The 12,728-nt window shown below is 55.4% G+C and overlaps 1 protein-coding gene across 15 annotated transcripts in view; it reads right to left on the reverse strand.

Moving 5' to 3' along the window:
- The window catches only part of CHKA (choline kinase alpha), a 57,771-nt gene that overhangs the window by 3,557 nt on the left and 41,486 nt on the right, over nucleotides 1-12,728 (reverse strand). For 4 of the 15 annotated variants that reach the window (XM_040465871.1, XM_040465860.1, XM_040465863.1 and 1 more), the window contains 7 exons: nucleotides 12,269-12,382; nucleotides 9,185-9,318; nucleotides 8,828-8,932; nucleotides 8,077-8,135; nucleotides 6,126-6,213; nucleotides 5,256-5,364; nucleotides 2,395-2,501 (listed from right to left, as the gene is read on the reverse strand). In XM_040465871.1, coding sequence (XP_040321805.1) covers nucleotides 2,395-2,501; nucleotides 5,256-5,364; nucleotides 6,126-6,213; nucleotides 8,077-8,135; nucleotides 8,828-8,932; nucleotides 9,185-9,318; nucleotides 12,269-12,382 — 716 coding nt within the window. Of the gene's footprint in view, nucleotides 1-738; nucleotides 863-902; nucleotides 1,001-2,394; nucleotides 2,502-4,319; nucleotides 4,640-4,684; nucleotides 4,926-5,255; nucleotides 5,365-6,125; nucleotides 6,214-8,076; nucleotides 8,136-8,827; nucleotides 8,933-9,184; nucleotides 9,319-12,268; nucleotides 12,383-12,728 lie in introns of those variants that run through there. The other 11 variants (XM_040465870.1, XM_040465872.1, XM_040465874.1 and 8 more) reach the window with 7 other exon arrangements.

The following is a 12,728-nucleotide window of genomic DNA, read 5'->3' on the forward strand; positions in this document are numbered from 1 at the left end:
TTTGAAGCAAGAAAGGTATGGACGCCTTCACGATTTTCTCAATGTCTTCTAGATCAAGCGATCCTTTTATTATTACAAAATTATTCTTTATCTCTGGTAGTATTTTTTTGATGTCTACTTTGCCTTACGATAATCACGTGACCGTGACTAAACCTGCTTCAAAAGTCCACGTTCCCCTTCTCTGGCCTGAGACCACCTGTGCAGTACCAACCCTTCCGCCTCATACAGGACTAGGGGATCGGAGAACTAGTCACTCCCACCTCCTGTCTCAAAGCAAGGTGCTCACTAGAGACGTTACATGCCCCTGCCCTGGAACACGCTCCCGACACTCACCATGGGCCAACAGAGGGCTTAACTCGAGGTTACAACTGTCTGCGTCAAGGACGCTTCCTGAAGTTAGAAGAAAACGACAGCCTGGCTGGTCAAACTTGCCTGCAGCGACCAGGAGGCTCATTGAGTCAGCACCAGCCGCCCGCACGACGTGGGGCGCTGCAGGCCGGAGAACGGAGCCGTGACAGCTGAGGAAAACACAGAGGCGGACCCCATCGTGTTCCTTCACTCGCCGTCCCTTGTGTCCGAAGGGACTGAGGTCGAGGGCTGGACCTCCAGCGTCCGATTTCTACATCCCCCAGGCGAACCACAGGACCACACAGCATTCTCTGGAGCAGGGAAGGCCTGGCCTGCTGGTCACCTGCCTTTGCAGATGCAGAGCCAGTGAGAGCGGGTTAAATTATTCAGCCTTTGACCCTCAGCTTCCTGGGCTGAGCCTGCTGTCCTGGTGCCGGGTCGCCTCATTCACAACTTGCGGGGGCACAGGGAGCCCTCTGCAAAGAGCGGTCATTTACCACCAAGCATTCACAGACATCGTTAACAATTTTCTTTCTGAGAATAGAAGAGAAAACCACCCCCAAAACATACCATGTACCCAAATTCAATGGAAGAAATCTTGGCCTGTACGATGGACCAAAGTCCCCAGAAGAAATGGGACGCAAGGGCAAACCTGTAATTACAAGAGCAGGAGACGCACGTGAGATGGGCGGCACCAGCCACAGGCCCGATGACGGAATTTCCTGCAGGTGGGCGTTTTACCTCCTCGGGATGCGAACTGGGTCTGCCCTGGCCAGCTCGGTGGGATTACACGCCACAGGGATCGAGCAGCTGGGAGCACGGCTGCCGGCTCCGCCCACCTCTGGCTGGGGGCGGGTGGACTTGCCGAGTGGGACGGCGACAGTCACACAGTCACGGGACTCAACGGGGGCCCTGGGGGCCACGCAGGCAGGCACGGGCCACGCTGGGAAAGAAACGCTGTCTGCTACCCGTGTGAGCCCACGGCACCAGCAACCCTCAGGGCGCATTGTGCAGCAAGAGGGGGAAAATGCAGGCCTCTGCATAACTCACCACCCTTCCTGGAGCTGGATGCCGCCCCACCCTCACCCCTGCCCTCGCAGCACAGCGGTGAAACAGAGGAGGGTGTGACAGTCCCCATCTCTACGCCGCACCATGGCCTCGGTCACCGTGAACCCACGCACGTGCCCCCTCACAACAGTGCCTGTGGGCTTCACTGAATGCTCTAGTATCCTCCTCACCCCTGCTTGGACTCCCTGACCCTCTACACGTCCCTTGGGGCTCCCCTTCCTGTCTGGCTCTCCCTTTTTCTATTTTCTATCCATTCCCGAACCAGAGAGGGAAGCTCCGTGCTGCAGGGGGAGCCCCGGGGACGGCAGGGCTGGCCACAGGCTCAGCAACAGGGGTGTGGACACTTCTGAAGACCAGGATCTGGAAGACATGATCTGTGCTAAGCGGGCTGGACAGAACAAGGTGGGTCAGAGGTACGGAGACATTTTTAGCAAGAATCTCCTGTTGTAACAGACCCCAAAGGATGGGAGTAACTCAAGCCTCCAGACTTGGGAGATGAGTGTGTATGATACACAGGGGTCTGAACCTTTACAAAATCCAGAAGTTTCTCAGCCCTGCTTTGAGAGCTGCTGAAACAAAGTTAAACAAGCAAGACTCAGAACCAATGCTTGCAATCTGTCATTATTTTTTAGAAGAAACACATTAATGGATGGTGCCCACCATCTCACGAGCATCGGGCGACAAGAGGGTGCAGGCCCTGGATGGCACGGCCTTGTTCCGCTGAGTCTTACACGTGGATTACAGTTTGGGGCACCATCCAAGCCTCCTGACCTTGTGCGCTGACCCTGCTCCTCCCCGCCCCTGCCGTGAGCTGCAATCTAGAGAGGTGTCAAATGTTCCCCTTTGGACAAAGTATAAGTCCTAGACACGTATGTTTGTAGAGAAGCTCCTAAAATACTCAGGATTGCGAGCAGTCACCCCAATCATATTCTGGAACAGGACAGCTATCTTTATCAATCAATGAAAGGAAACAATTACCTATTGACTTCAAGCAACATCTCTTCTTCTATAATGCACTTCTCTTCATTACTGAGGTTTTCAAATTCATTTTGGAATGCGGCCAAGTAATTGGAAATAAAGTGGAGCTTTAAAAAAAAGGAATTACATCGGAGTCAGTGATGGTTAGACAGACGGTGTCGACAGCTGTCAGGAAGCACTACACGTCCAGTGGACACCCCGCATCGCCAGAGACGCCTGGAGAAGGCCCAGCCGAGCCCGAGCAGCTCTGTGCCAGGCGTGGGGAGTGTGGAAGCTCGCTGATCCGGCAGGGAGCTCCAGCTTGCTGTCGATGCTGTCTTGTTGGCAAGACTAGTACGGGAAATTACGATGACTTCCAGCGAAAACAGGTAGAATCTAATCCACACTCATGTTTCCCATGGTCTGGGTGCAAAGCCTACATCATGCGTCTCCCCAGACTGGCTGGCATTCTGTGCGGGGTCACCGCAGGAAGCCCAGGCACAGGCGCCAGGGAGCCCAAAGGTGTTGGCAGGTGCCCCCCCGCCACCCGAGGGTGAGAGCTGACCAGACCGTGCAGAAGGGCCTTCCCCCTGCGGTGCCATGATTATCTACACATTTATGTCTGTCCGTTGGCCACGTCTAATTTTGGTTTGGAGAAGAGGGTCTACCAGGCCCCACACACAGTCCACACTCGCATTAGGATTTGGGAGATCCCATGTCCTTCTGTATTTCATCTTATACAGAACACAGCAAACTACCGCTTGCTTTCTCTGATAAATAAGGAAACGGCATCAGTTACGTGACCCAGAAGAACGCCAGGAAGCGATTACTTACTTGGAATGCCAACACTCCTTCTCGACCAGCTCTGCCATCGCCCTTCTCCCAAACCGGCTTTCACACAGTGTACCCCCTCCCACCAGAAGGCATCCCTCCAGCCCAAGCACTGTCCTAGCAGGGGGTTCCAGAAGGAGTAAATCTGCACAGAAAAGGTGACCGCTGGCCCCTAGTAAATTCTATGCAGCAGGTGCTACTCTGAGCATTTGTTTCTGCATATTACCTCGTCCCTCACGGTAACAAAATAATTTCTGCAGATGAGGAAATGGAAGCACAGACACAGCAGGTGACAGTAAAGTCAGTAGCAGATTGGGATTCAAATGGCACAGTAGTTTCTAAAACCCATGCGTGAACCACCACACGTGATGGGTTAATTTCCAGGAGATACTAAATACTCAAGTCGGCAGAAAATTTGAATAGATCGACACCCTGAGAGATGGGGTCACCATTCATGGCCTTCTCTCCCAAAAAGTTCTAGGCCCATGTTTTCTTACAGGCAAAGTCTACCAAATCTTCAAAGAACGTCATGTTTAATATAAATTTGTTCCAGAAAATTAAAAAGGGACACCCGACTCATTTTATTAGACTAGTATAATTCTTATTCCACAAGCAGATATGAATAATGGTTTTTAAAATGAACGTTAAGAGCCCAATCCACATATGTACACAGATGTCAAACTCCTAAGTGAGAGATTGCTTAACTGGATCCAAGAGAGCGATCCAAAATAACACACTTCACTCGAGTGGTCTATTTTAGAAATTCTAAGATGGTTTAACATTTTAAAACATCTCGTTAACGGCCTAAAGGGAGACAAGCGCGAGATTACCTCAGCGGTGCAGAAGGGGTGTCGAAAAAAGACCAATAACTATTCGCATTGCTGTGCGGTGCTGGCGGTCACACAGCTCTTCTGCGCGTTAATAGGAAACCTGCCTTCTTGCTGAAAAGCCCCTCTTCCCGGCTTGAGGGTTCTCACCTCTAGGGCTGCCCGGTTTTCACAAAGGTCTGCTTTCTTTTCAGTGAGGCAAAAACTCAAATACCTGAAGACTGCGGTTTCTTCTTCCTCGGGCTAAATGGCCTACTCTTCCCCTCCCTTCCTTCTCACACACTTCCCTCTTCCCCTCCCTTCCTTCTGACCTTGAGGGCCAGAACCAGCCTGGCCAGCTGGTACTCAAGTTCATCACAGTTGGCCCTACGACGTGGCAAGAAGAGGGCAACGCGGTTTCCGTCCCACGGCAAGTCAACATCGGAACGGCAGCCCCCGGCGTGTGGGCCATCGACTGAAGACACCGTCACCGCGCCTGGCGCAGGCGAGTGACGGAGAAACATGTCCCGAGTGAGTTACAGCAGCAACTGGCCGCATCCCCGTCCTCGCGCCGCTCTGACCTCTCTGAAATGCTGCTCGCTGGCAGGGGTTCCGCGGGAAGAGCGGTTCTGGGGCAGGGGGGTCGCGAAGCGGGTAGAGACGCTGTCCTGCACAGGCTCAGGGAAGCGGGCTCGGCCCTCCCTCTCCACAACCTGGCCTGCTTCCACCCCGCTACCCACTTATCCCCGGCCGCTCCAGCAGCGGGCTGAGGAATGGAGTAGGGGCTCCCAAGGGGGAAACTGCCACAGGGTGATTCTTCACGCGGCCCCTCGACCCCCACACTCGGGACAGGACAGGGAACTGGTTAACACCACAGCGGCTCCTAAGTCATGCTGCCCAAAAGATCACTTCTGTCTGCAGGGAGTGAAACACACACAGGAAACACCGTGATCCCCAAAAAGAAGGCCAGAGGGCAGAACAGAGGCTGGGCTTTTTGGAAAAAACCAGAAGGAGCTACAAAAGAGACCACTCTCTAACCGAACATAGGTTATCGCCGGCATGGGGATTAAAATGTCAAGTTTGTGTCTTGACACAAAATAACATTTTAGAGCAAAAGGGTCTGCTGAACCATTCTGACCCTTTCACAAGAGTCTTGTGAAAATTGAAGAAGTAATCAATTCTAACTGCATAAAACCAACTCGTGTAATTTACCTCCTATCAAGCCTCCACCCAGTAGTCTCCTACCTGCTGTTTCTTGGTGGGGTACTTCAGGATGTTGGCTCTGAAGAAAGGGTACTTTTCATAGTTATAGTCATACATCCACTCACAGAAATGATTCCCAATGTCAAATCCCCTGAAAGAGAGGTAAGAGACGCTGTGAACCGGGCACCCTGCCACGGCACAAGGCTCCCTGGCCAGAGAAGGACAAAGGCCGAGTCGTGAGCACCCCTCCCAGCAACAAACTGTCCTTCCCGAGGTTCCCCGGGGATGACAGTGTCAGTGACAGGGAGAGCCAACGGGGCAGTTACCAGAGCCACAGCCGACCGGAGCCACAAAAGTGCCCATGACTCAAGAGCCATTGTTCAAGGGGTGCCTGGGTGGCTCAGTCGACTGAGCATCGGACTCTAGATTCCGGCTCAGCTCATGATCTCACGGTTTGTGGGAGGGAGGCCTGCACTGGGTTCTGTGCTGCCAGTGTGGAGCCTCTTGGGATCCTCTCTCTCTCTCAATCTCAATCTCAATCTCTCTCTCTCTCTCTCTTCCCCTCCCCCACTTGCACGTGCGTGTGCACTCACTCTCTCAAAAAAAAAAAAAAAAACTTAAAAAAGAAAAAAAGCAATGGTTTGAGAGCCTCCTGCACTCAGGGCTCTGACCTCTGACACCAACAAAATACCAAGTTGCGCATCGTGACTCCTCACACCATTGCTCCCCACGAACCACGGAGAACAGGCCTCGCTGCCTCACGCACCACTGCAGGCCGCGGGGACAAACGCACCAGCTTCCACTGTATTTTGTTGGCACTGCTGCCTATTTTCTGCTCTAATTGTTTCCTACGTGTATCATTAACCTAATAGAACGATACGGAAATAAACACATTTTACTGTAACGTGTTACCTGTAATTATAACTGCTGTATTCGAAGTCGATGAGCATCAGTTTCTGCTTTTCAGAATTCTCTCTGCCTTCCAGCATTAAGATGTTACCTGCAAAAAAGGTTTCGACGACGTGCCATTTACCGTGGGCTTCACAGTCGAAGGCACGAGCCCCTGACCGGCAGGGCCAAGAGCGGTTCTGATCCTCTCCGGGAATCCGAACCACACGAGTGAACGCAGGCCACAGAGTCCCAGGAGCAGCACTGTCACCCCCCCCCCCCCCCCGCCCCCAAAACAGAAGGCCCGGGCCGTGCGGACACAAGAGCCCCTGTTCACAGCAGCCCAGGAGTAACACGGCCCCGGGCTTACCCCCGAACAAGAATGGCCCGCCATTTGCTTGCTGGGGCAGTACTCCCCAGTCGTTTCACACAGGGGTGCAGAAGACGACACTGGACTGGCATGCCAGAGTTCTGGCTGACCCAACATGCCCAGCAGCGCTGAGGCGGGGTGGCAGAAGGGCCGGCTGTGGCCCACCAGCTAGAGAGCTGCGTCCTGGTGTCCCCCCCGACGAGGATGTCACCGGTGAGGGCAGCTACCGTGCGTATGGCTCCGGGGACCATACTCGGCCCCACTGCTTCGCCTCACCCACTTCTCCTCCTGAGGAGGAGGCCACAGGTGGCGTTCCTTCCGCCACAGGTCCCGTGAGGCCGAATTCTGGGCCACAAGTGAACTGACTGCCAGACTGGCTCTTCAGACACACGTTCCAAGACCCCCACACTCTACACGGCGTTCAGCGTGACTACGGGGCTGGGGGGTGGCACCGGCGAGCCAGGCTTTGCTAGGTTTTCGGCCCCTCTCTCTCCAGGGTTTCTGCAGGAGGTGCACTTTCTAGGCTTCTCGGCATCCATGTTCTGTTTCCGGTAGCCAGCAAAAGGAGCCTTGGAAGCAGATGCCCAAAGCGGCAGAAAAAGGGAGACAGACGCCCCCAGCTTCTCCGGCCCTTGCACACATGGCCACCGCCGGCAGCTGGCCTCCCTCACGCCCCCGGTGATGTCTGTGCCGCAACCGCCCGCTGCCACGCAAACCTGTGGCTGACGCGTCTATACTGCGAGACGTGGCCAGCAATGATCAACTCTTCAATAAAACGTATTTTGGCTCAAACTGATGTCTTATCGATGACTGACCCTCACCACGGACTATTGTTAAAATTAAAAACAAACCGCTGAGCCTGGCAAACGGCCCGAGGGTGGGCATGAGCCAGCAGCGACGGAGAGGACAAGGACAGCACGGCGGAGCCTGCCGGGTGCCAAAGCACCACGGCAGCACCCGTGGGACCTGCCCAGCTAGACCGGGCCTCCATTTGAAGTCACGGTGGGCAAAGGTGGCTCACAGTAAGGGGTATCCGGCGTCGTAATTTCCTGAAGGCAGAGAGACCCAAGGCCATGGCAGAGTGAACTGATCTTGAGAGCAGGTGACCTCGATTAGCCGCGAGGCGCTGCAGGTGGAGGGGACGAGGCCCCCAGGACCGATCCCGGCCACGGTCATCTCCTACTGTGCCCTCAGATTACCGAAGTCCTGTGTCCACCAGAGTAAACACTAAACGAGTAAGTGACTTTGGAAGTTTCCGTCCTTTATCCTCCCAGGTTAGCGAACATTCTCATTTTTTCTTCTGTGAATATATTTCTTGCAAAAATGGGAGGATACCCCTGTGTTTTTCCAAAAGTTGCTTTTTTTCTCTTAACACATCCTGGAGATTTTTCTGTATAAAAACTCGACCTCATTCTTTTCAACAGTTACACAGCACTCCATTGTGCGGCCCTGCCATTATTCACACAGCCATTCCCCTCTCCGCAGCCCTGGCACTCATCACACAGTGGACACACACACACACACACACACACACACACACACACACACTCAGCCTTCCAAGCAGACACATAAAGCCAGCTCCACAAAACAGGCAGCAATCCTTACCTTCCTGACAGTCGTTATGACAAAACACAACTGGAGAAGGGGTGGATTCCAGCAGCGACCTGGGAAAGGAAGGTTTTGTCGTCACTCGTCACACTGTAGGCCAGAGACAGAGCACCACCATCTCTGTGCCCGGCGCTGCACAGGCGCTCCGCGGTGCCACACGGCCTCCGTGCAGTGCTTTTCTTGTGGCCTCCGGGAGCGCCACCATCACGCGACGACAGCTCCGCAGCAGCTCAACCCAGAGACCCTCGTGAGCCCCCGGGGTGCCCAGCAGCTCTTCCCGTGTGGGCCCCCTCCTGGAGGACCCTCCTCACGTGGCTGTGGGTCCTGGCCCGCAGCCCCCCCCCCCCACCCCAGTATGACCCTCCTCATCAGTCTGCCTCTGGTCTCCGTCACACCTCTTACCACGACTTGACATTACGGGACGTGTTTGCTGGTCTCCGTCTCTCCTACTAAAACACAAGCGCCTTGAAGAACGTCCCGGTCACCACTTGCTGGGCACCACGTGCAAATGTGACCGAGGAAGGCCGGGACCGCTCGCACTCGGGGCGAATGCCGGAGGCCCGCACCGCTGCACCCCAAAGGCCGGGTGGTAGCCCCTGCTCGGAGGCCAGCGCCGAGCTTCCTACTCCATTTCCCCCCAGAGCTTGCGGCGCATGGTTCCCCTCCTCTGCGGACACCCCCAGCCTGCCGCCCCCACGACCTCCGTTCCAGAAGAAAACCCGCGCCGTCGCCACGGACCACGCCTCACCTCAGGTTCTCCAGTTCCAAAGGCAGGTTGTGGCGGAGGAGTCTGTGGAGCTGCTTCACTCTGGGCTCCCCGGCAAACTTGACCCTCAGGACTTGATTCAGATACCTTGCAGGAAAGGGGAGAACGGAAACCACCGCTCAGTCCCCCGTGGCCTCCTCCTGGAGCTCCCGTGAAGTGCAGCCACGGGATGCCAGTGGGGAGCCCCGGGCTCTCTAGAAAACTCACTTCCTGCCCACCCACCCGTCCGGCAGACCAGAGGAAGGACTCCGACCACCGTGGCAAACAAGTACTCACGCTGGCACCTCTGGTGGCCGCTAACACAAAACTGAGTCAGAGCTAAGCGGTTTGGCCACTTACTTTTCCATTGTTCCAAAAAGCCATTTTGGTTCCTTATTGAATGGCATTTTCATACCATGAAATGTGGCCATTTTCTCAGCTATTTCTGCAGAAATATCTGGCAAACTTAATTCTTCAGTGTCTAATCGCCGGCTCTGGAATAAAAAAGGGAGTTAGAAAACAGCATTTGTTCAGGGAACCTGGAGGTGTGCGATCACACAAGCCTAAGGACTAGGAGTCCGTTCTGTAGGGCATCTAAGTCTCCTCCGGCGCACCGAAGTCCCGTAGGAACGGGCACCGTGCCCCGCGGACAGTGCCCCAGCAATCGCCATGGCGTTTGTCAGCAAGGGGGAGGGGCCTGCTCCACAGCTCAGTATCATTTTGAACCCTTTTAATCCTGAGAAGGTCCTCCCCGCAGACAAGCGTTTAGGCGGACTCTGTGCTCCCTGCCCTCTGCCTGACGCCAGAGCGTGCCCTCTTCCCTGGTAAAAGCTCCAGGTTTCCAGCGGTCTGTCACATGAGCCCGTGTCTAACTCCTTCAGCAGCTCGGACACCCCGCCCGGACACATCTCAGGCACGAGGTGGTCCCAATCGGGAGCACTGCCAGGAATTCAGCATGAGCCACGGCCCCCTCGCCCACGGTGGCGTCCACAGCCCCCGCCTGGCACAGAGCAGGCTCTCAGAGCGCAAAGCTGAGCAAAGAAACAGAGGTGCCCAGCTCCCACCACTGCGGCTCCCGTCACTGCCACCCCCAGAGCTCCCAGTTCCCACTACTGCGGCCCGAGGCCACGCCCGCTCCGGAGGCACGTCCCAGCTCCTCACGAGGAAAGCACAATCCACTGAGACCTGTTCGTCCTTCCCACACGCACTGCTCCCCTCCAGAAGCCCAAAGAGGCATTCCTCCGAAAATCCAGAGTGGCACAGCACAGGGGTGAACAGGGGGAGTCTCCAAGCTAGAGACAAAAAACCCAGCTCGAACCCTGGCTTTAATCCTCATGTCAAAGGCATAGGGCCAAAGGCACGCTGCTCAGACCTCTGCGTCTGACTTCCTGGTTTCCACAAAATGAGAAGCACATCAAGTCCCTGGCGGGGCTGCTCTGAACGAGGGCGGGTGCTGCAGGCAAGGGCCCTGGGCCAGCAGCCCGCCGGGCAGGTCTTGACAAATGGTGGGAGCCCGGCGACGAGAGCTCAGGGCTCCCTGGAAGCAGCAGGCCCAACCTCGCCCTCCTCCTGCACCTGGGGCCCTGCAGCTTCTTGAGCGGTGGCACCAAGGTGAGGGCAGGGCGTTCACTCGGCTTTCCCTCGGCTCGGTTACAAAACGCCACTGATCTGTTTGGCACCGTGGAAAGTGTAAGGCTAACCGCGCTCAAAAATGAGCCCCTTGCAGGGTTCTAAGCTCCTTCGGAAAGTGCAGCAGGAGACCAGCGTTCGCAGAGGTCACTTCCTGTGCCCTCTGGAACAGAGGCTTCCTGTGGCTACGGGGACCGGATGGGGTGGGGCGCACGCGGCAGTCCCGAGGAAACTTGCAAGTAAGACGTGCCATCAGGCCGAGCCAAACGCAATCACCGTCTCTGGGGTCAAAAGCGGTTGGATATCGGTAGTTTCAAGTGGTTTGACCTAGTATTTTAACAGAATTTTTAAAAATCTTCATGACATAGCAAACGTTATATATAAAGACACTGGAATTACAGAACTCAAACCGCATGCACCCACGGACACTCCGACGCCCGCATCCTGGTCTGGGACAGGACGCCCCGTTATTCTGAGCTGTGGTCCCTGCTCCTTTCCCTTCCCTACAAGGAGTTTCACCACATGTGTATACTTCACACAGCTGCCGGTGTGCTTCCAGGGCTTTATTAAAATGACCTGTACTATTTGTAGCCTTCACCACCTGGTCTTGTGGCTCAGTGTCCCCTTCTTAAGGTGCATCCGTGTCGCCACTCGTAACCACAGGAAGGGCTTTAGATTTTTAATTCTTTCAAATGCTTTATTATTATCTCATTTGATGCTCATGCAGCCAGATGTTACTGTCCTTACTGGGACAGTTATAAATAAAACAATCGCCAGGTGGCAAGCCAGGTGCCAGGCTAGAGACCGAGGCCTGTCGGCCGGCGGCCGCTCGTATGGCGCCACCGCATGACCTAGAAGAGGGTTCCCCTCCTGGGAGACAGGTCACAAGGAGGCTCCTATCCCTGGGCTGTGGGGAATTAGACCGTCAGCAGCCCTTCCTCCAGCCTCTCGCCGAACACGGGTTGAGTCCTGGCGAGCAGGGCCTCCCTTCGGCCAGGCCAACCGTACAGGTGGCCACGTGAGGCCGGGCAGGAAAAGGCAGCCATTCGTGACCCTGTCTCCGAGGGGCCCCACAGGTGAAGAAGAGGAACCCTTCACCACATCTGTGAGCTTGGCTGTGAGTGGGAAGGCAGGCTGGCCAGGCTCAGCAGCTCCACCTAAACGGCCCGGAGCCGCCCCACGCTCCCTCTAACGCGAGCTCTCGAGGCCCGAAGCCCTTCGTGGGTTTACTCACACGTAACTCTAAGCGAGACACGCTGGTCCAGATGTTAGAGCAACATCAGAAATGCCTCAGGACAGCAAGAAAGGGCAAACACTCCCAACTCTGGGAAACGGGATTTGAGCCGGGCCCTGAAACACCAGAGGCACTTGACGGCCCGTGGGAGCTGGGGAGACTCAGACAGAGGGAGTGAAATGGGAGACGAGGCAAAGAGCAGTAGTGGCCCCACGGGGCGAAGACCCGGGTGTGGCACGCGGCGGCCAGGGCCACGGGGACCCGCAGTGACTTCTAAAGGAGGCCCGGACGTCCACGGGAACAAGGTGAAGGGGGAAAATGCCGGGATAAGCAGCTTTAGGGGTCAGTGGAATGTAGGCTTCGTACAGATTTTTCATTCGGATGAACATCTTTGCAGAAAGACAGAGGTGCTAATGTAAACGCAACAGAAGTTTGTTTTTTCTTTATTTCTGACGCAATGGAATAACGTGTCACATTCGCTACGTCCGAGCGCGACGTCTCGGGCTCTTGCAGCCACAAGGGCAAGAATCCATGTTTTGTGTGCGGCGCGTGCCGGCCGACGGGCGCAGAACACATCTTACCGGGATAAACTGTTCCAGGCGGCCTTGGGGGAAGATGCCGTAGAGCTTGGGTCCCAGCGACCTCTCTGCGAGAATGGCAAACATAACGCTCTCCAGAACCATGGCCTCGGCCCCCTAGAACAGACAGCAACACAGCACACGTTTCCTGAGGGCTGAGGGTGCGCAGGCACGAGCGCTTCGCGGGAGCAGCGGCATCAGCCCCAGAGCCTCTACGACTAGGCGTCGTGACCGCCACCCCCATCTGGAACGCGAAGACACAGAGATCAACATCTTGTAACGTGCAGGGTCCGTGCTTGCAGGGGTCACGCTACACCAGTAAGATTTAAAATTCCAGTTTAACTGGGTCGCTGATTCCAAAAGCAGAGTATCTGTTGGTATTTTACTGCTCGTATCTACCTTAAAACTTCTATGAACCCCACCCATGGCATCTTCTCAAAGGCCGCCACAATGCCGTCCACTC

Source organism: Herpailurus yagouaroundi, unplaced genomic scaffold (assembly GCF_014898765.1).
Source record: "Herpailurus yagouaroundi ecotype Mexico unplaced genomic scaffold, PumYag 569, whole genome shotgun sequence".
NCBI lineage: Eukaryota > Metazoa > Chordata > Mammalia > Carnivora > Felidae > Herpailurus > Herpailurus yagouaroundi.